Source organism: Elgaria multicarinata, chromosome 11 (genome assembly GCF_023053635.1).
Source record: "Elgaria multicarinata webbii isolate HBS135686 ecotype San Diego chromosome 11, rElgMul1.1.pri, whole genome shotgun sequence".
In the NCBI taxonomy this organism is placed as follows: domain Eukaryota; kingdom Metazoa; phylum Chordata; class Lepidosauria; order Squamata; family Anguidae; genus Elgaria; species Elgaria multicarinata.
In genome coordinates this window covers 33099696-33117929 of record NC_086181.1, presented here as the reverse complement: position 1 = coordinate 33117929, position 18234 = coordinate 33099696, and the positions used below count along the sequence as shown (strand labels likewise).

At 46.4% G+C, this 18234-nt stretch overlaps 1 protein-coding gene across 1 annotated transcript; it reads left to right on the top strand.

Annotated features, from left to right (window-relative positions):
* The first annotated feature begins 509 nt into the window (after positions 1-509).
* KIF22 (kinesin family member 22) lies at positions 510-18234 on the top strand. Its single transcript, XM_063137777.1, has 12 exons — positions 510-737; positions 1325-1452; positions 1589-1737; positions 3040-3480; positions 4233-4386; positions 5583-5685; positions 10797-10974; positions 12776-12896; positions 12986-13065; positions 14440-14643; positions 15477-15536; positions 18089-18234. Exons 1-12 carry the CDS (start codon positions 538-540, stop codon positions 18122-18124), a joined length of 1854 nt encoding a protein of 617 aa, XP_062993847.1. The 5' UTR covers positions 510-537; the 3' UTR covers positions 18125-18234.

Sequence of the window (18234 nt, the reverse complement as noted above, 5' to 3'; positions counted from 1 at the left end):
TCCAAAACAATCACAAAACTGAAGTGGGCAGGAGTGTTACAAAAGTGTTTCCGGTCTGGTAGGAATGTAGAGATCACATTTGGAGCCTTGGTAACAGTTTCTTGGTGTATGGGGATATTTTGTCAATCACCTTTATATTACTTGAATTTGTATTTAGAACAGTGGCGTCAAAAACAAAAACAGCTGTAATGATAGCTAACCTCCGATAAGAGAAGGCACTTTAAGAAAATTGCCACCCCTCAATGTAAATATCTTTATGGCAGCTTACATTATTTTTTTTAAAAAAACCCACTGCAACACATAAAGTGAGCACCACAAAATTAAAATGAGCAGCAAGGTCTCGCAACTAGAGCTAAACATGGAAAAATAGAAAGGCATTCATCTGGTACCAAAAATACAATCAAGTTGCCATCTGTGTTGCCTCAGATGTTGGGGAACACCTGGAGAAGGGCTTCTAACGATTCCAGTCCATGGGCAAACTGATGTGGAGTGAGTTACTTTCATCTCACCCTGCACTTTTTCTCTTCTCAGGTATTCATGACTAGTCATCAGCGCTTAAGCCGGATTGAGTTCCGGCGAACCCCCGTTAATGCGCCAGCCCAGGTGCGTGTGTGCGTGCGATTGCGCCCCTCTGTGGGAACCGGACAGGGCCAGGATGCTCCGTGCGTACGAGGTGTGGACTCCCATTCCCTGGAGATCCTCAACTGGAGAAACGAGATGGAAACGATGAAGTACCAGTGAGTTGGGCAGAGAATTCAGAAGAACCAGATCTCCTCTTAAAAGAGTGGCCCTGTAGCGCTCCAGACGGCAATTAACTCTTAACAGGGGCCCTCCTTTGAATTGGGCCAGGTCTGGTGAGACAGTAGCATTGGCTCAGCCTACTGACTCTCACGCGAGGCAAAGGGCTCTTACCTCCCCCACCCTTTCCAGTGTGAGAAGCAACAGAGACCTAGTACTGTAGGCACCACATGACTCACAATTTTTTTGGCCTCTTCCTTTGCACAATGAGAATGAGCATCTGAGGTATGTAATGGGTGTGTGTGAATGCTCACCCAACCTCAGTTACTGTTCAGGCCGCAGGAGAGGGAGTAAAAGAGCCCTTTGACTCTGTCTCCATTTAGGTGAAAGTGGCTGAGATGCATAATATCTTAGTGTGTGCCTAAGGGAGAAGGGTTTTCTTGAGGTCCAGTGATATGCCTAGAGAAAGCCGTGTAGGACTGGCTTTGTGCCCCTTGGTTTCCAGGTGCTTATTCTTCAGCCTTAGGAACTGCTCCACTTTCAGAGAACCCAGCAGGCCTCAGCCTCTCTCCTCTCTCCCCAACAGGTTTGATGCGTTTTATAGCGAGGCAGCCACGCAAAATGATGTCTACATGGGGTCGGTTCAGCCTATCTTGCGTCATCTGCTAGAGGGGCAGAATGCCAGCATCTTGGCTTATGGGCCGACTGGAGCAGGTGAACGTTAAAACAGTGCAAATGGACCAAATCCACTCAGAGGATTTGGGATCAGCTGGAGGCTGGAATCAGGTTTTGGAGTGATGATAGTTTTATGATCTTCCCATCTTTCTTTTCCCCCTTGCCTAAATGGTAGGCAAGACACACACCATGTTGGGGAGTCGGGAGCACCCAGGGGTGATACCGCGAGCCGTCTGGGATGTCTTGCAAATGACCAGGGATGCTTCCGGGGAAGAGTGGAAATACTCGGTCTCCATGTCTTACCTGGAAATCTACCAAGAGAAGGTAATGGATGTGTTTAAGATTGGGCAATGATTTTAGCTCTGGAAAGTTTGTTAACGTAACCAGGGCTCCATCCTACTACCCGTTGGTTTGGGACAGGGGTGAGCAGAAGATAGATCTCCAGATGTTTTGGACTTCAATTCCCAGATGCCCCTGCCAGGACAACCAGTGGTGAGGAATGCTGGGAACTGGTCTGAAAATATCAGCATATTTAAGCTTAAAGCTCTTCCTGCCAGTAACTAAGTCTTAGGGGAAGCATTTCCACCTTTGAGAGTGTGGTATGGGAGGGGGCGGGAGCTCAGACTCCTGCCTCCGAGGTTGAAGCACCATCTCTACCCTCGGATCCAGGCACCCCAAGTGCCCCCCCACCCCGACTCTGTCTAGGACCATAGGATTGCTCTACCTTAATGTTTATTTTGCTTGAATTTAGTAAGCAACAAAGCGTTACAAAACAGTGCCCCATGTTAATTTTTTTTGTCCCAATAAACCATAAGTATTTGACCTGAACGTTTTGGGCAGGGGAAACAATTAACACACACTTGATGTAACTTAAATATTATATTATGTAGAGCATGTACAACAACAACATTACTGAAAGCTCTTGACGCGCTAATACGTTTTAGCAATCCAAAGAAAATTCCCCTGGAAAAATAAAGCACTCGAAATCTCTCATCTCACACTATTGCCCCGCTCGTGCTCTTCGCTCCTCTGATGCCATGTTTCTCGCCTGCCCAAGGGCCTCTACTTCCCTTGCTCGGCTTCGTCCATTTTCTTCTGCTGCCCCTTACGCCTGGAACGCTCTTCCAGAACATTTGAGAACTACAAGTTCAATCGCAGCTTTTAAAGCTCAGCTAAAAACTTTTCTTTTTCCTAAAGCTTTTAAAACTTGATGTTGTGTGGACTTTATACTGTTAGTTTTACCCTACCCTGTGCCTGCTTACCCTACCCTGTGCCTGTTGGCATTCTCTTCCCCTCCTTCTTGTTTTACTATGATTTTATTAGATTGTAAGCCTATGCGGCAGGGCCTTGCTATTTACTGTTTTACTCTGTACAGCACCATGTACATTGATGGTGCTATATAAATAATAATAATAATAATAATAATAATAATAATAATAATAATAATAATAATAATTTCAGGGGGAAATTCTGCCCCAGGTCCCTGGGCACTGCTGACTTATCCTGGAGTGAGAGGTTGGGCTTGATCAAAAGCTGCAGTTTCCATCCGGTTGAGAGGCAAAGGGATACAATGGGGGGGGGGGTTCAAGGTGAATCCTGAGCCGCTGACGCTTTGTCGCTCCCCAGGTTCTGGACCTCCTCCAGCCCTCCCTTCGAGACCTGCCAATCCGAGAAGATCGCAACCACCAGATCCTCGTGCCGGGCTTGACACAGAAAGAAATCACAAGCTTCTCGGACTTTGAAAGCCATTTCCTGCCCGCCAGCTCCAATCGGACAATGGCGTCCACGCATCTGAATCAGCGCTCCAGCCGTAGCCACGCTGTCCTGCTGATCCGGGTGGGCCAGACCCAGGGCTGGCCTCCGTACGCCCGCCGGGCCGCCAAGCTTTGCCTCATCGACTTAGCTGGCTCGGAGGACAACCGGCGGACGGGCAATAAAGGCCTGCGGCTGAAGGAGAGCGGGGCCATCAACACGTCGCTCTTTGTGCTCAGCAAGGTGGTCGACGCCCTCAACCAGGGCCTGCCTCGGGTGCCCTACAGGGACAGCAAACTGACCCGTCTTCTGCAGGTAGTGAGGAAGGGGCGATCTCCAGTGGGTTTGGGACTTGCAGGGACTCTCCCCCTACAGCTGTATTACGCTCAATCAAACAGAGTTGCCAAAGTAGATTTTTATCCTTGACAGTTTGGAGGCTCTTATCTAGGATGAGCACACCTTGAGAGGAGAAGCTACAAGCCTAGATATACCTGCTCTGTATGTTGGCCTGTGTATGTAGTTTGGTTCTTGCAAGTGAACTGCATGATGGGACTGGAGTGATGCATGTGCCCGAACGTGCTGTAATGCTGAAACTGCTTAATTGGAAGGAAATGCTTAATTGGGATTTCTAGTAGAAGACAAATAAGCTAGCTTGATAAGGAGGACTGACCATCCAGGTCAATCTGTCGTTGTTAGAAGAGTTATGGGCCATCTGTTGATAAAGTATAATGAAGAAGTTTTCTTTGATCTGTCTTTGCTTTAGAATTTTACAAAGTGTTAATTGGTTAAGATGCTACGGTGTATCAATATACCTGCTATTCACACTGCCAGGAGAGAAGTTCTTTGTCTGTAGGACTTTCTCCATACAGCTGTTTTACGCTCAATAGAACAGAGTTGCCAACTAACGGGATTTTTATCCTTGACAGGCTTAAGCGCTGGGGTGTTTTCCTATCACTTGGGTGGCTCTTTTCGAGTTCTGACTGAAACCCAGAGTGGATTGCATGCCCCACTGACATCAGAGCCGCCGTCCTCCACTGCCCTGAATATCTTTTTCTTTGTCCCTTCAGGATTCTCTGGGCGGTAGCGCTCACAGCTTGATCATTGCAAACATCGCCCCCGAGAAGAGGTACTACTTCAACACCCTCACAAGCCTCAACTTTGCCGCCAAGTCCAAGCAAGTGGTGAACAAACCTTTCACCCAGGAAACCCTGCCAGAAATCGGTAAGGAAGGGGAGGTGGGTTGGAGTCGAGTTCATGCACAACTGTGACAGGACAAGTTCACTGGGAAAGAAGTAGCGGGGAGGTTGGAATTCTTTGCCCATCTCGAATGGAGCGTGGCGCTGTGTACGGATTCCACCCCTGGCCTTCCCCAGGTGTCTTTATCATGGCCCAATCCTAAATATATATGAGAACCGTCCATGATCTGCTCTCTCCTCATGGACTGCCTCCCACCTTCTTTGCCCCCACCCACCCTTCCAGTGGTGGGCAGGGGCAAAGACAAAAGTGGCAAGGCCAAGGAACCCAAAATGCAGACACATTTTAGTTGCTTCGGAGAGGAATTTCAGCCTTTTATGATGAGGGGGAAAACTGCACCAAAGCCAGGAAACTACCGAATGACTGGTGGTAGGGTGGGGCCTGGGGAAGGGGGCGGGGCCTTCCAAGGATCCTGGAGAGCTGGATTTAGCCCAAGGCCCTGAGATTTCCTGCCACTTTCCTGCAGAGCAGTCCATGTCCTGAGGTCATCTGGGAAGGTTCTGTTTCAGGTTCCCCTGCCCATTGAGGTTAGGCAGCCGGGGGCAGGGCCCCTTTGGTGGTAGCACCCAGGTTCCAGAACACTTTCTTCCAGCTGGCGCCAACGGTTAATGTATTTTAGAAAAGGAAAGGAACCTCTCATGCGAGCACTTGAGCCATCGCTGACTCCTAGAGGGACGCCTGCTTTCACTTACGTTTTCTTGGCAGACTTTGTAGCGGGGTGGTTTGCTTTTGCCTTCCCCGGTAATGTATTTTAGGTGCCAAGTAAAAAAAGAAAAGTGTATTTGATTTTATGTGTCGCTGCTTTGGGAATGAACGTTTCTTCAAAATAGTTTAGCAACTATATTTTCTTCTGTATTTTTTTTTTATTTTTTTGATAATGCGATTTGTAAGCTGGCTCTAAATGATTTTGACAAGGTGGGAATATTTATAGTTGTCTATAGCCCCACACTTTTCACACTACAAATTATCCCAAGGCGGGGCTTATGTATGGAATAAAATTGCAAGGAACAATATCAAAAGAACAAGTATCCATCGGGATCTTCCCCTCAGTACAGTTGGTGGTAGGTGGCTCCGGGGGTGGTGTGTGTGAGTGGGTGTTTGTGGAGGGCAGCCCAACCAGAGCAAGCTTTAAGGCCAAATAAAAGCGTCCTCGCCTTTGACAGAGTCCAAAAGACCTTCCGCAGACTTCAGTGATGCAGGCCCAGCGGCCAAGAGACCTTGCCCAGAGGAGGAACAGCCAAGCGTGGTTGAGGAGAAGTCACTTAGGTGAGGCATTGAGTATTTCAGAGGTTTTGACAAAGGGGCTAGCTGTGCTTTGCGGTACAGGGAAATTCTTTCGCGCCATTTTGGGAGAATGGCCACCCCACCCTTGAAACAGTGAACTGGGGAGGGGTGGTTTGTCAGAAGAGTTAGGTGGGACCTTATCCTTCACCTCTGATCTCTCTCTTTCTCTCTGTCCTTTAGTTCCGTGTGTCAGGTTTTTAACCTGTGTAAGTTTTTGCTGGAACTAGAGACCTAAGAAGAAGTCATCTCAAGACTTTGGAAAGAGGCCAGATACACAGGTGGAGAGTATCTGGGCAGAACAGCAAATTAGCTGATGCAATCCAGTGTTCACATTACATGAGAACACTGTGATTGGTGTTCATTTGTATAAATATGTTACTGATGGGGAATCAGTGTGGAGAGTTTGGAGAAAGAATATTGGAGAGTTTGCTGGAGCGTCATTCTGTATTTTACTCTGTATATACTTGTAAAGTAAACTTAGATTAGTAGTTAAAGCTACTGTGTCTGAGTGCTTCCTTCTTCATTGGACTGTTTCATCTGCTACCTGGATCCTCTGGTTCTGCTTGCATTATTTGCACTCTGTGCATGCTCTGCTGCTGTGAAACACATCACCCTCCTGACAGGTTATGGGCCCAGATTGCTCAGCCTGACTAGAGGTGTTCCAGTGTGGTGGCAAATTGCTGTTGGAGTCCTGGAAGTGAAGAAGAGTCTTCTCAATCTGCAGCCTGGTGAATGTTGTTGCTGTTTGCCTAGGAGGGGCTAGAAGAAAGCAAGTAAGACATCTGTGTGCAGTTTTTTGAGATGGCGTCAAGTATGGCGTTGGGAGGTTTGTCCCTGAGCCGTTTGAATGAGCACAACTATCTGGTGTGGAGCGTCAAGATGGAGCAATATCTCCGGAGGGAGGATTTATGGACAGTTGTCAGTAATCCCCCTGCTCAGCCAGATGAAGGTGAACAGAGAAGTATAGAGAAAGCTCTAGCCAGCATTATTTTGTGTCTGGAAGATAATCAACTTGTACATGTTCGTGGGTTGGTGTCAGCACAAGAATGCTGGAGGAATCTCCGAGAGATTTATGTGAGAGATTCAGCCGTGAGCAAGGTCACGCTAACGCGGAAGCTGTACAGAGCTCAACTGCAGCCGAATTCCAGTGTGTCTGAACATCTCAACATGATGAGGCAATTGTTTGCAGACCTGGAAGAGCGAGGCATGACTTTTACTGAATGTCATAAAGTCTACGTTGTTCTCAGTTCGCTAGATGATTCATGGGATAGCCTTGTCATGAGTTTGGAGGCTATGCGTGAAAGTGAGCTGACGTTACGATTTCTGACCGGCCGGCTGTTAGAAGAAGAGCAAAAGAAGCTTGAGAAGCAAACTGCTAAGCCAAGAGAAACTCCCACCAAACAAGCAGCTTGTGAAGATAAGGAGCGAGTGTTTGCAGTGAGGCGCTGTTTTCGTTGTGGTTCCACAGAGCATCTGCGAAAGAATTGCCCTAGCCAGACGGAGAAGCAAGCTTATTCAGGCAAGAAAAAGAAAACTGCAAAACCGAAAGTCTCCGTGGTCAAGGCTGTTGAAAATGACCCAAAAAGCACATGGCTGATGGACAGTGGTTCCAGTCAACATATTGTGAACAATAAGGGGTTGTTTAAAAAATTGCATCCTACCAACCGGGACTATGTTACGTTGGCAGATGGCAAAGTGTCAGTTGTTGCTGGAGAAGGACCTGTATTCATTCCAAGTTTGGGTGAGACTGTGAACAAAGTATTATGTGTGCCAAGTCTTGAGCATAATTTGTTAAGTGTGTCTTGTTTAGACCATGCAGGATACAGTGTAATGTTTTCAAACAAAGAATGTAAAGTGCTCAAAGAAAATGAGGTTTTGGCTCTAGGTGTACTGAAAAACAATCTTTATGAAATGTTGCCCAAAGGAGAAGGAGGTTCTAAAGATGTATGTTCTGTATTTAGCAACACACCTGTACATGACAATTGTATACACCTGTTGCATAGACGTTTGGGACATGCAGGGTTCAAAGTACTGCAGAAAATGCCTGATATGTGTGAAGGACTTAATTTAAAATCTTGTGAAAAGTATTTAGACTGCAGCACATGCAAATTGGCAAAGTCAAAGGTTGCTCCAATATGTAAAAAGAGTGACAGAGTCACCAAGCAGATTTTTGAGCTGGTGCATGCTGACTTGATTGGTCCCATGTCTAAAACACTAGGAGGGGCGAGGTATGCTTTAATCCTGGTGGATGACTATAGCAGATATGGTTTTTGCTATGTTATGAAGAACAAAAGTGAAACGTTTGAAATTTTCAAAAATTGGCAAAGTTGGGTGGAGAGAAAATTCTCTACTAAGGTAAAACAACTTCAAAGTGATTTTGGAGGGGAATTTATGTCTACTGATTTTCAGAAATGGCTAAGGAACAAAGGAATCTCAGCCAGACGTAGTGCCCCATATTCCCCATGGCAAAATGGTGTCGCAGAAAGGCGAAATGGCATTCTGCAAACCATGAAGGATGCCATGTTGGCTGATTCTGGACTAAAAGCACATTTTTGGGGTGAAGCATTGCTTACAGCAAATTACATTGTAAATAGACTGTGGAGTACAGCAGTTAACAGTAGTCCATATTTCCTAATGTTTGGAAAAAAGCCATCACTGTCTCATTTGAGAGTGTTTGGTAGCACTGCTTGGGTACATGTTCCAAAGGCTATTAGGAGGAAAGGACAGTTTAAAGCCAGGAAAATGACGTTCTTGGGGTATGCTCCAGGTTCAAAGGCATACAGGTTTTATGCAGACAATGGAGAGGTAATTATTTCCAGGTCTGCTGAATTCCAAGAGCAATGTAATTGGGAACGTTTGCATGGCAGTCAAGTGTTTTTGCCAGAGAGTAAAAATTCTGAAAAAACACCACAACTAGCGGAAGAGCAAGCAGCTAGGTTAGATAGCCAAACTTCTTTAAGTCCAAAGAAGGAGGAGGAGGAGGCAGCTACAAGTTCTTTTGTCCCCAGAAGGTCAGAAAGAAGTAACAAAGGCATTCCACCTGATCGTTTCACAGCAAGTGAAGTCAGGGTTTGCCAAGTGAGCTATGAGCCTGAAAGTTTTGAAAATGTACTGAAGCTCTCAAAGCCAGAGAAAGAAAAATGGTTTGAGGCCATGGATGAAGAAATGAAGTCTATGGCGAAGTACAATGTTTTTACCCCTACAATGCTACCTAAAGGTGAAAAAGCAGTAGGTTGTAGGTGGGTTTTTAAGAAAAAATTCTTGCAAACAGGAGAAATGAAATACAAGGCAAGACTTGTTGCTCAAGGGTTCACACAAAGAAAAAATGTAAATTTTGATGAAGTTTTTGCACCCACAGTAAGAGCTGAATCTATGAGAATTGCATTAGCTCTGGCTGCAAAATATGATTGTGAAGTTTTTCATTTTGATGTGAAAACTGCTTATCTGAATGCAGAACTAAAAGAAACTGTTTTCATGGCCCAAATTCCAGGGTATGAATCTCAAGTGCCAGGTTCTGTATACAAATTAAACAGGGCAATTTATGGTTTGAAACAGTCTGCAAGAAATTGGAACCAATGTTTGCATGAAGCACTTGAATCATTGGGTTTCAGTAATGGAATAGCAGATCCATGTTTTTATACAAAAAATGTAAAAGGTGAACAAATGTGGCTACTGACATTTGTTGATGACATCTGTTTGATTGCCAGAACAAAAGCCCAGGTTGAAGAGTTTGAAAAACAATTAGGTAAATTCTTTGAACTAAAAAATTTGGGTCAGATACATGATTATCTGGGAGTAGAAATCACAAAGAAACAAGGGGTTTATGAATTAAGCCAGAAATCAAAGATCAGGAATCTGCTTACAAAGTTCAATATGGAGGAGTGTAATGGTGCCAAAACCCCCATGGTGGCAGGATTTCAATGTAATGATCAAGATGCAGAATTTTGTGATAAGGAGATATACCAATCTGCAATTGGAAGTCTACTATATCTGGCACAGTGGTCTAGGCCAGATATAGCAAATGCAGTTGGCATTCTAAGTAGATTTGTTTCAAAACCCACAAATAGTGCTTGGCAAGCAGTAAAAAGAGTATTTAAATACCTGAAAAGCACTATAGATGTGTCATTAAAGTTAAAACCGTCAGACACATTATTTTTAGAGTGCTATGTGGACAGTGATTGGGCTGGCGATACCCAAAACAGAAAATCCACTTCAGGAATTGTGATAAAGTTTGGAAACAATTTAATTGGGTGGAAATCCAGGAAACAAAGTCTGGTAGCACTGTCAACTTCAGAAGCTGAGTTTGCTGCTTTATCTGAAGTCTGCACTGAAGTAATTTGGTTTGTACAATTACTAAAAGATATAAAAGTGCAGGTAGAAACACCAGTTAAAGTGTTTGAGGACAATCAGACTTGCATTCACATGGCAAAGTCTGAAAGAATGCATACAAGAAGCAAACATGTGGACATTCGTTACTGCAATGTAAGACAAGCTGTGCAAGAAGGATTAATTGATCTTATTTACTGTAACACAAATGAGAATGTTGCTGATGTACTAACGAAGCCTCTAAGTGTACATAAGCATATGGAATTAATCAAACAGCTTGGAATGATAAGTTAAATGTATATGTATAAATTCTAGTTTCAGAAAAAAGGAGGGGTGTCAGGTTTTTAACCTGTGTAAGTTTTTGCTGGAACTAGAGACCTAAGAAGAAGTCATCTCAAGACTTTGGAAAGAGGCCAGATACACAGGTGGAGAGTATCTGGGCAGAACAGCAAATTAGCTGATGCAATCCAGTGTTCACATTACATGAGAACACTGTGATTGGTGTTCATTTGTATAAATATGTTACTGATGGGGAATCAGTGTGGAGAGTTTGGAGAAAGAATATTGGAGAGTTTGCTGGAGCGTCATTCTGTATTTTACTCTGTATATACTTGTAAAGTAAACTTAGATTAGTAGTTAAAGCTACTGTGTCTGAGTGCTTCCTTCTTCATTGGACTGTTTCATCTGCTACCTGGATCCTCTGGTTCTGCTTGCATTATTTGCACTCTGTGCATGCTCTGCTGCTGTGAAACACATCACCCTCCTGACACCGTGCTGCCTTTGGAGAATCTTGACCCAGCCGTGGTTGAACGGCTGCTGCGGTTAGAGGCCTTGGAAAAGGAGCACGCTGGGTCCGGGAGTCACGTCTTGCCGCTCCTCAACACACCACGCAGGGAACGGCTGGGCATTTTGAAGCTGCTGGATGAGACTCGCCGTGAGCTGAAGGTGAAGATTATTGGGATTTACTTTCCCCTCGTTCTCCTCCAGGAATGTGAGTTAGTGGAGCCCAGGGTCATTCTCAGGTTCCATCATGAGCTCTCAAAGAGGAAGGTAAGGTCTGGGCGGCTTCGCATGTAACAAGAAGCCTGTGTGGGGGAATTTCCCTGCAGGAACATTTGAGCCACGAGAAAGGTGCATCGTTGGTTCCCATTACAACTCAGTGAGGTTGAGTTGTTGGGGTGCTTGACAAGCCACCTGCAACCCCAAAACAGCCATGGGTTCTGGGTGGCTTGTCAAGTACCCCAACAACCCTCCCATGCCAGGTTTGCACGTAACAAGGAGCTGCTGTGGCTTGGGTTGTCAAGTTGGCACCTAGCAAGACACGCTGGGCTGTGGGTAATCGTGCGAACCAGGGCTGTGTGTGCACTTAATTGATTAATCTGATCATCCCATTTCAAAAGTGGCCTCTGATTAAATAGGCTGCAGACTTCTCTTTACGTTAGGGTTGTTTTCGGTTTTCCAAAATGAGTGTTAACAAAAACTGTGGACGTCATCTATCTTGACTTCAGCAAAGCTTTTGACAAAGTACCACATGACATTCTGATTAACAAACTAGCTAAAAGTGGGCTAGATGGAACAACTATTAGGTGGATTCACAGTTGGCTACAGAATTGGACTCAAAGAGTATTTATCAATGGAACCTTCTCAAACTGGGGAGTGGCAACAAGTTACCTAGGGAGGTTGTGGGCTCTCCCACACTAAAGGCCTTCAAGAGGCAGCTGGACAACCATCTGTCAGGGATGCTTTAGTGTGGATTCCTGCACTGAGCAGGGGCTGGACTCAATGGCCTTGTAGGCCCCTTCCAACTCTGCTATTCAATGATATTGATAGGTAGCTTAAGCGCCATCTTAGCAGAGGGCAGCCCTTCCTCTTTCACCCAGGCAGGAATGCGTCTTCCAAGATGGTGCCTGTCCCAATGAGTGTTCCCCCCCCCACCAAGCCAGTGTTTCTTTCATATGCAATTTTATTTGACTGAAAGTCATGGTCAGCTAATCAGCGAGGATTCCTTTAATTCTGGGCTGGGGAACATGTGGGCCCTCCAGATGCCTGTGGACTGCAACTCCTGCCAGCATAATCAATGGTAAGGGCTGATGGGAGTTGCAGTCCCAACATCCTCTAGGTGGCTACACGTTCCCCATGCCTGCTTCGCTAAAAGTAGCAGTCCTCTCCTGCTACTTGCAAGGTCACCAACGGACTCCACTGGGGGGATTGGGGCAGAGGAGCTATGTCAATGGAACAGGCATTCTTGACCTGTTTTGGTTTCATTCCTCTTCCTTGGAGGCTTCCCAGGGCCTGGGTATCTTTTCACAGACATTTTAAGGAGACCGAGGAGAGACAGAGGACAGAGGCCATGGGAACAGGAAGAATATGCACAAATACTTTGTTTCAACTGGGGAGGACTGAGGGGTTAGACTGAAAACCGCACTGAAGAGGAGGGATTTGAAGAGGGTGGGGGAGACGTAGCATCAAGTGGGTACTGTGGGAACGGGTTCTGATAAAACTGAAATTGTGCCTGCCCTCCCACCATGTCCCGTGGTAAGGACTGATTGATACAATGGTGGCCACGGGATGGTGGCGGTTGTGCAGTTGATGCCACAATGCAATCCTGGTTGGGCTGTGAGCCCAATGTCAGCCCCTCTCGTTTGTGGGAGTCCTCAAGTGGCACCCCTGCCCGAGCCTGGTCTCTTTTCCACCCCTCAATTGAAATCATCCTTCATTCCGCTCTTCGCATCCCATCCCCCTGCAGACTCTAAAAGAAAAGCAGCAGGAGATGGAAGCCAAGGCTCTGCAAGAGAAAGATCGTGCACTTGCCCCACGGGTGTTGGCCAAACCCCGAAAACAGGCAGCGGTATTGCCCCTCCAGCAAGGTAAGAGGGCTAGAGAGGAGAGGAGGGCCTGGAGGCCAGGATTTCCTGCAATCTTACAAGGTCTTAGCCTCCCTTCTCTTCCCATCCAGTGCAGCCCGTTGGAGAGACTCAAGGGGAAGAGGAAGGCATTGTCGTCATAAAGCAGAAGAAGGGAGGCCGAAAGAGAAAGGTAAGGGGATTTGGGGGTCTGTCTTGCTGAATGGGGGGTGGGAGGTGGAGGTGGCAGAGAAATTTCGGGGGGGGGAGGGTTATTTCAGGGGGGGGAAGGGATGGTTGTCGAGGCAGCTTATGAACAGCAGAGGTGGGAAGAGGCTTCCACCCATAGATCAGGGCTGTGAAACCTTTGCCCTTCCCACTCCCAAGTTTGACTTCAAATCCTATTGTGCCTGATCATTGGCTGTGCTGGCCGGGGCTAATGGGAATTGGAATCCACTATCTGGAGAGCAAGATTTCCCGGCCCTGCTGTAGAACAAACGGACAGCCTCCTTTAGCCTCCTTCTACTCGTGTTCAAGCTGTCTTGGCCTCGGCAGTGGGGCAAAGAGCAAGCGCTCCTCAGAAGCAACCCCTGTCCCCCAAAATCAAATCGGGAGCAGAGAAAATATCAGGGCTGCTCCTGCCACACACCTATACACTCCATTATAAAGAAGGCTTTAATGTTTATGGGTGAGATCCAGTGGGAAGACATTGGGAATGGTTTCTTAGAGTCAGAATGAAGGTGGCTTTGGAGATATCTGGCTGTCCGAGCCAGACCAATGTCCTGAACTAGCGGCCTCTGATCAAAGGTAATGCCTCCACACGTGCATGCAAAGCCTCTTCCAATCGGTGGTTTCCGAGGTTTCTGTCTTCAGTCAATACTTCCCACATTGCTGCATCCGTATCACATGTTGCAGAGGATCCTTGGGAATGGTCCAGGCCGGAGCCTACACTTAAATTGGGCAGGGCACTAGCCAGGCCTGTGGGGCCGTCTCATCTCCTTGTGCAAACTGGGAATTGTACTCTGGAATACAGGGGCGCGTGCTCACTCCAGGTTCGGAAGGGCCCTAAGGCAAAACGCCCTCAGTGGGGTCCACCCTCTCCTTGGCCTGCCCTCTCCCGCCATCTCTACAATACACAACCGCTCAGAGGGCGCAGGCACCTTCCCTCTCGGCACTGCTTGTGTGCCTGGAGAGGGCAGGTAAATGGGCAGCGCCAGCCTGGCATGGGAAGGCTCTGGGGGTTGGCAGTGGGGCCCCGCAGATTCTCCATGATGCTGGCCCTGCAACCCAGCACAAGACAGGAAGTTGGTGCTAGCAGTGGGCAATCATTCGTTTGGGGAAGCTTGTCCACCCTGCCTGATTTCATTGAGGAACCCCCAGCTAAGCAACTCTGGGGTGCAGTTGGGCAGGCACTGCTCTCAGCTGTGGCTCCTGCCCTCGATGTTGGTAAGCGGTGGAGTCAATAAAGGGTTTGGGGTGAAAGGACGAAGGGGGCTGATCAAGGAAGGGCCCAGAGAAGCCACCGCAGCGCCTAATAGCTCCCTCCCTTTCTTTGTTCGCCCTTCAGGCAACATCCCTTAACTCCGAAAATGAGGCTCCCCCAGAGTGGGAGGTGGAGGTCCGTCCCGATCTGCTGACTCGCAGCAAGGAGAACATCCTGGCCCTCCTGAATTCGGGCTCCGTGAAGGATCTCATGGCCCTGCGCCGGATTGGCAAGAAGAAGGCTCAGCTGATTGTGGCCTGGAGAAACCTCTACGGGTCATTCAAGGAGGTATTTGGGAGCACCAGGGAATAACTCTTTAGGCAGGAAACCCTGTGTGGACTGTCTTGATGTGCGGTCAAGGCCTGACTCAGGGGTCTGGTGACAAAGGGCTGGTCTTGGGCTAATCCCATGTCAACAGCTCAATAGGCAGCCCTCAATATGGGTCAGACCAGAGGCCTCCTAGTCTTCCGTCCTGTTTCATGGCGGTCCGGATGCTTCTGGGAAGCCAACTGGCCTGGCATGGCAGGAAAACCCCTCCTCTATTGCTATTCCCTCAGCAGCTAGACTACTGCCTTTGATCATGGAGGCTGTATTCAACCATCATGGCCAACAGCCATTGACGGACCCATCCGCCTGCACTTGAGCTCATGGCCACTGTTGCCTCTTGGGACATTGAAGCCCATCAATGAATGAACTATACTTTGTGTGAATTTCCTTTTTTGTTGTCTGACTTGAATCTAGAGTACATCAATTTCACTAGGGGACCATGGTTGTGATGGGGCTGGGAAGGCCTCCCCTTTCTCCACAGCATGCATAATGTTGGCCCCCTGCCAGCAAGGAGGTGGTTATTATTTTTTGCTTAAACTGAAAAACCTCCCATTTCTACTTGCACACACCTGTCCTGTCTGTCCACATTGTTTCTCTTTTGCATGAGACACCATTCCGCTCAAACTCCAGGCCGTACCTGGCATTGACCCAAACCCTGTTCATCCCATTGGGCTACCTCCATCCAGGTCTGCATCACTGTTCAAGGTTCTTATCCTAGGTAGATATGTCTGCCTCCTATATGATACAGGCAGCTACATGATGCTGAGATGTCTCTCCTTCCTTCCTTTCCATAGGTAGAGGACCTCGGAAAAGTTCATGGTATCTCAGCCAAGCAAGTCTCTTCTTTTCTGAAGGTGTGTATTTAGCTCAGTTTGCATTACAGGAGGGGTGAGTAGCTTGTGGTCCCCCATATGATGATGGACTCTGAACTCTCATCACCCACAGCCAGCGGGACCAATGGTCAGGATGATGGTAGTTGGAGTTGAACAACACCTGGAGGGCTGCAGGTTATCCACTCCTGCATCAGAGGGGGTGAGAGGGTACTTTTTTTAAAAAGAAAGAAAAAAAGAAAGGGGTATACAGTATTGCATAGAATGAAGTGCTATTCTATCCTGTACGTACACCCCAAAGACCCATCTTACTATTTCCAGAAGGGTGAGTGTGTTCATCTGCAGCAGAACAGCCAAAGGCTAACAAATTTATTATGGCATAAGTTTTTTCTGAAGTAGAGCCCACTTCATTTGATCAGGAGTAGGAAACATGTGACCCTTTGGCCTGCAACTCCCATCAACCCTCACCGCTGGCTGTGCTGGTTGGGGTTGATGGGAGTTGTAGGCCAAAACAGCTAAAGGGCCACAAGTTGCCCGTGCCTGCATTAGATGGATGAAGTGTTACAATGACTTTTCTCTGTACCATTTGAGGGTAAGAAAAATAATTGCAAGAGGTACACAAGCCTTGTATACAAGGCCAGAAAAGTTACTAGCACAAAACAAACTTTTACTAGTCTCTTAGCAGATGAAAAAAAACACAACCCGGGCTTCTATCAAATGGGCTGGCAGACGAGGAATGGGTCTCTTTGTCCCTTGTCTGCAAGCCCACTGCCTTGCTGGGAAGGAAAGAGTTTGTCTCCCCACAAGGCCAACACAGAAATTGAGACGGGCAGAGGAGGGACATAGCCATCTGTGCCTCCTCTGCAAGCCCAGTCATTCACTTGGATAAAATTTCTCATCATGTATGGTGACTAGGTGAGGAAATGCATGGTTGAGATGCAGTCTGTGATAATTCTATGTAAAACAATTCCCATCTCCGCATGTTATGGAAGCTTTGAATCCTGGTTTACTTAAACCATTCACTCTTGCTTTGCTTCAGCAGGTAAACCAGGACTTGCAAATTAAACCTAGTTTCCTGTTAAAATTGAACTATGGCCAGTTGCTCCCAGACAAGCCGGGATTGGAAGCCATCTTAAAGCATGGTTAGAAGTTGTTTTACAAATCCTGGCTTGTTTGGGTTCAATAAACTGTAGTCCTGTAGTCCCCACTGGGCCAGTTTGTACATTACGATGGCAAATGTGGGTTAATTAGCCCACGATTTTCTGAGATGTGCACTCACTGCACACAAGCTGCTTCTAGTTTGAATAAACAATCTACAAATGCCCTGTCTGTAGGTTGTTAGCATGACATCTGAGCCCAGACACTCTAGGTTGTTTATAGCTTAAACAACTCAGATTTAACCTAACAACAAATTGTAGGTTGTTTATGAAAACTGGAAGTGTCTTATGTCCCTGCAAATTTTGGATTAAATAATCCACGATTTGCTGCCATGACATGTGATCCAGGTCATTAAGAAAGCAATGTTTAATTGCAGCTTCTTCATTTGTGCATGGGGAGAACAGGCTGCCTGCTCCAATTCACTGCTCATGCACATTGTAGTTTAGCAAACCAGGATTAATGGCTTGCCATGGTGCACAAACATAGCTGATGTAATCTTGTATATGCTTATCAGTGGGATGACAGGAATGACTATAAAGTGCCACAATGCTCATTGTTTAAATACTAGCTTTTTATGACTGTGGTCCAGAACTCTTAAAAGTGAACAGCTAATTCCAATAGCCTTCAACAAGACATAGGCACACCCATGGTCTCTGCCTTGACTCCTATGGAACTCTGGGTAATTCTGTCAGGTGAGTTGTTCTCATCTTTGGGCTAGACTGTTCTTAATCTCAATATGGATATGTTAGAAAAAAGGGTGGAACCAAAAGGATCCTGACCAGAAGTGGCTAAAAAAAGATTAGGATTTCGCTCTAGCTTTGAAAAAAGACAGGCAAAGTGCTACTCAAAATCATTTTGGTTCTGCCCTTTCCTGAAACCTACCATAGGCTTTTCTGGTGTGAATAAGCTCGGAGGATGGCAACAAGGGAGAGGGCCTTTTCAGTGGTGGCCCCCCAATTGTGGAATGATCTTCCCAATGAGGCTCACCTGGTGCCAACATTGTTATCTTTTCGGCGCCAGGGTAAGACCTTTCTCTTCTCCCAGGCATTTAACAGTATATGCTGAGTTTGTTTGTTTTTAACGGACCCCAGAATAGCTGTTTTTATAAGGATATTGTTGTTCTTATGCTTTTTATGTTTTTAAATTTATATTTGTTTTTAATGTTTATTGTTTTAAACTTTTGTAAACCTTCCAGAGAGCTTAGACCAGCCTTCCTCAACCTGGGGCACTCCAGATGTGTTGGACTGCACCTCCCAGAATGCCCCAGCCAGCTGGGGCATTTTGGGAGTTGTAGTCCAACACATCTGGAGCGCCCCAGGTTGAGGAAGGCTGGCTTAGACTATGGGACATATATAAATGCAATAAATAAATAAGGTTATAGGGGTTAATCTTGTTCTTTTCTTTTTCTCGCCTTACAGGCAAATATTCTTGAACATATTGGAAACCTTCAGTAACCAGATCGACACTTCCACTTCCCCTGCACCTTGACTTTTTTTTTTATTAACAATGATTGGATTTTTATTTCATTTAACTTTTAGTGCATTTTAAGGTATTGGAAAGCATG

Coding starts and splice junctions, on each gene's coding strand:
- KIF22 (XM_063137777.1), top strand. CDS start 538: ATGACTAGTCATCAGCGCTTAAGCCGGATTGAGTTCCGGCGAACCCCC. Junction 1,453..1,588: donor TTATGGGCCGACTGGAGCAG/GTGAACGTTAAA, acceptor CCTAAATGGTAG/GCAAGACACACACCATGTTG. Junction 4,387..5,582: donor GGAAACCCTGCCAGAAATCG/GTAAGGAAGGGG, acceptor CGCCTTTGACAG/AGTCCAAAAGACCTTCCGCA.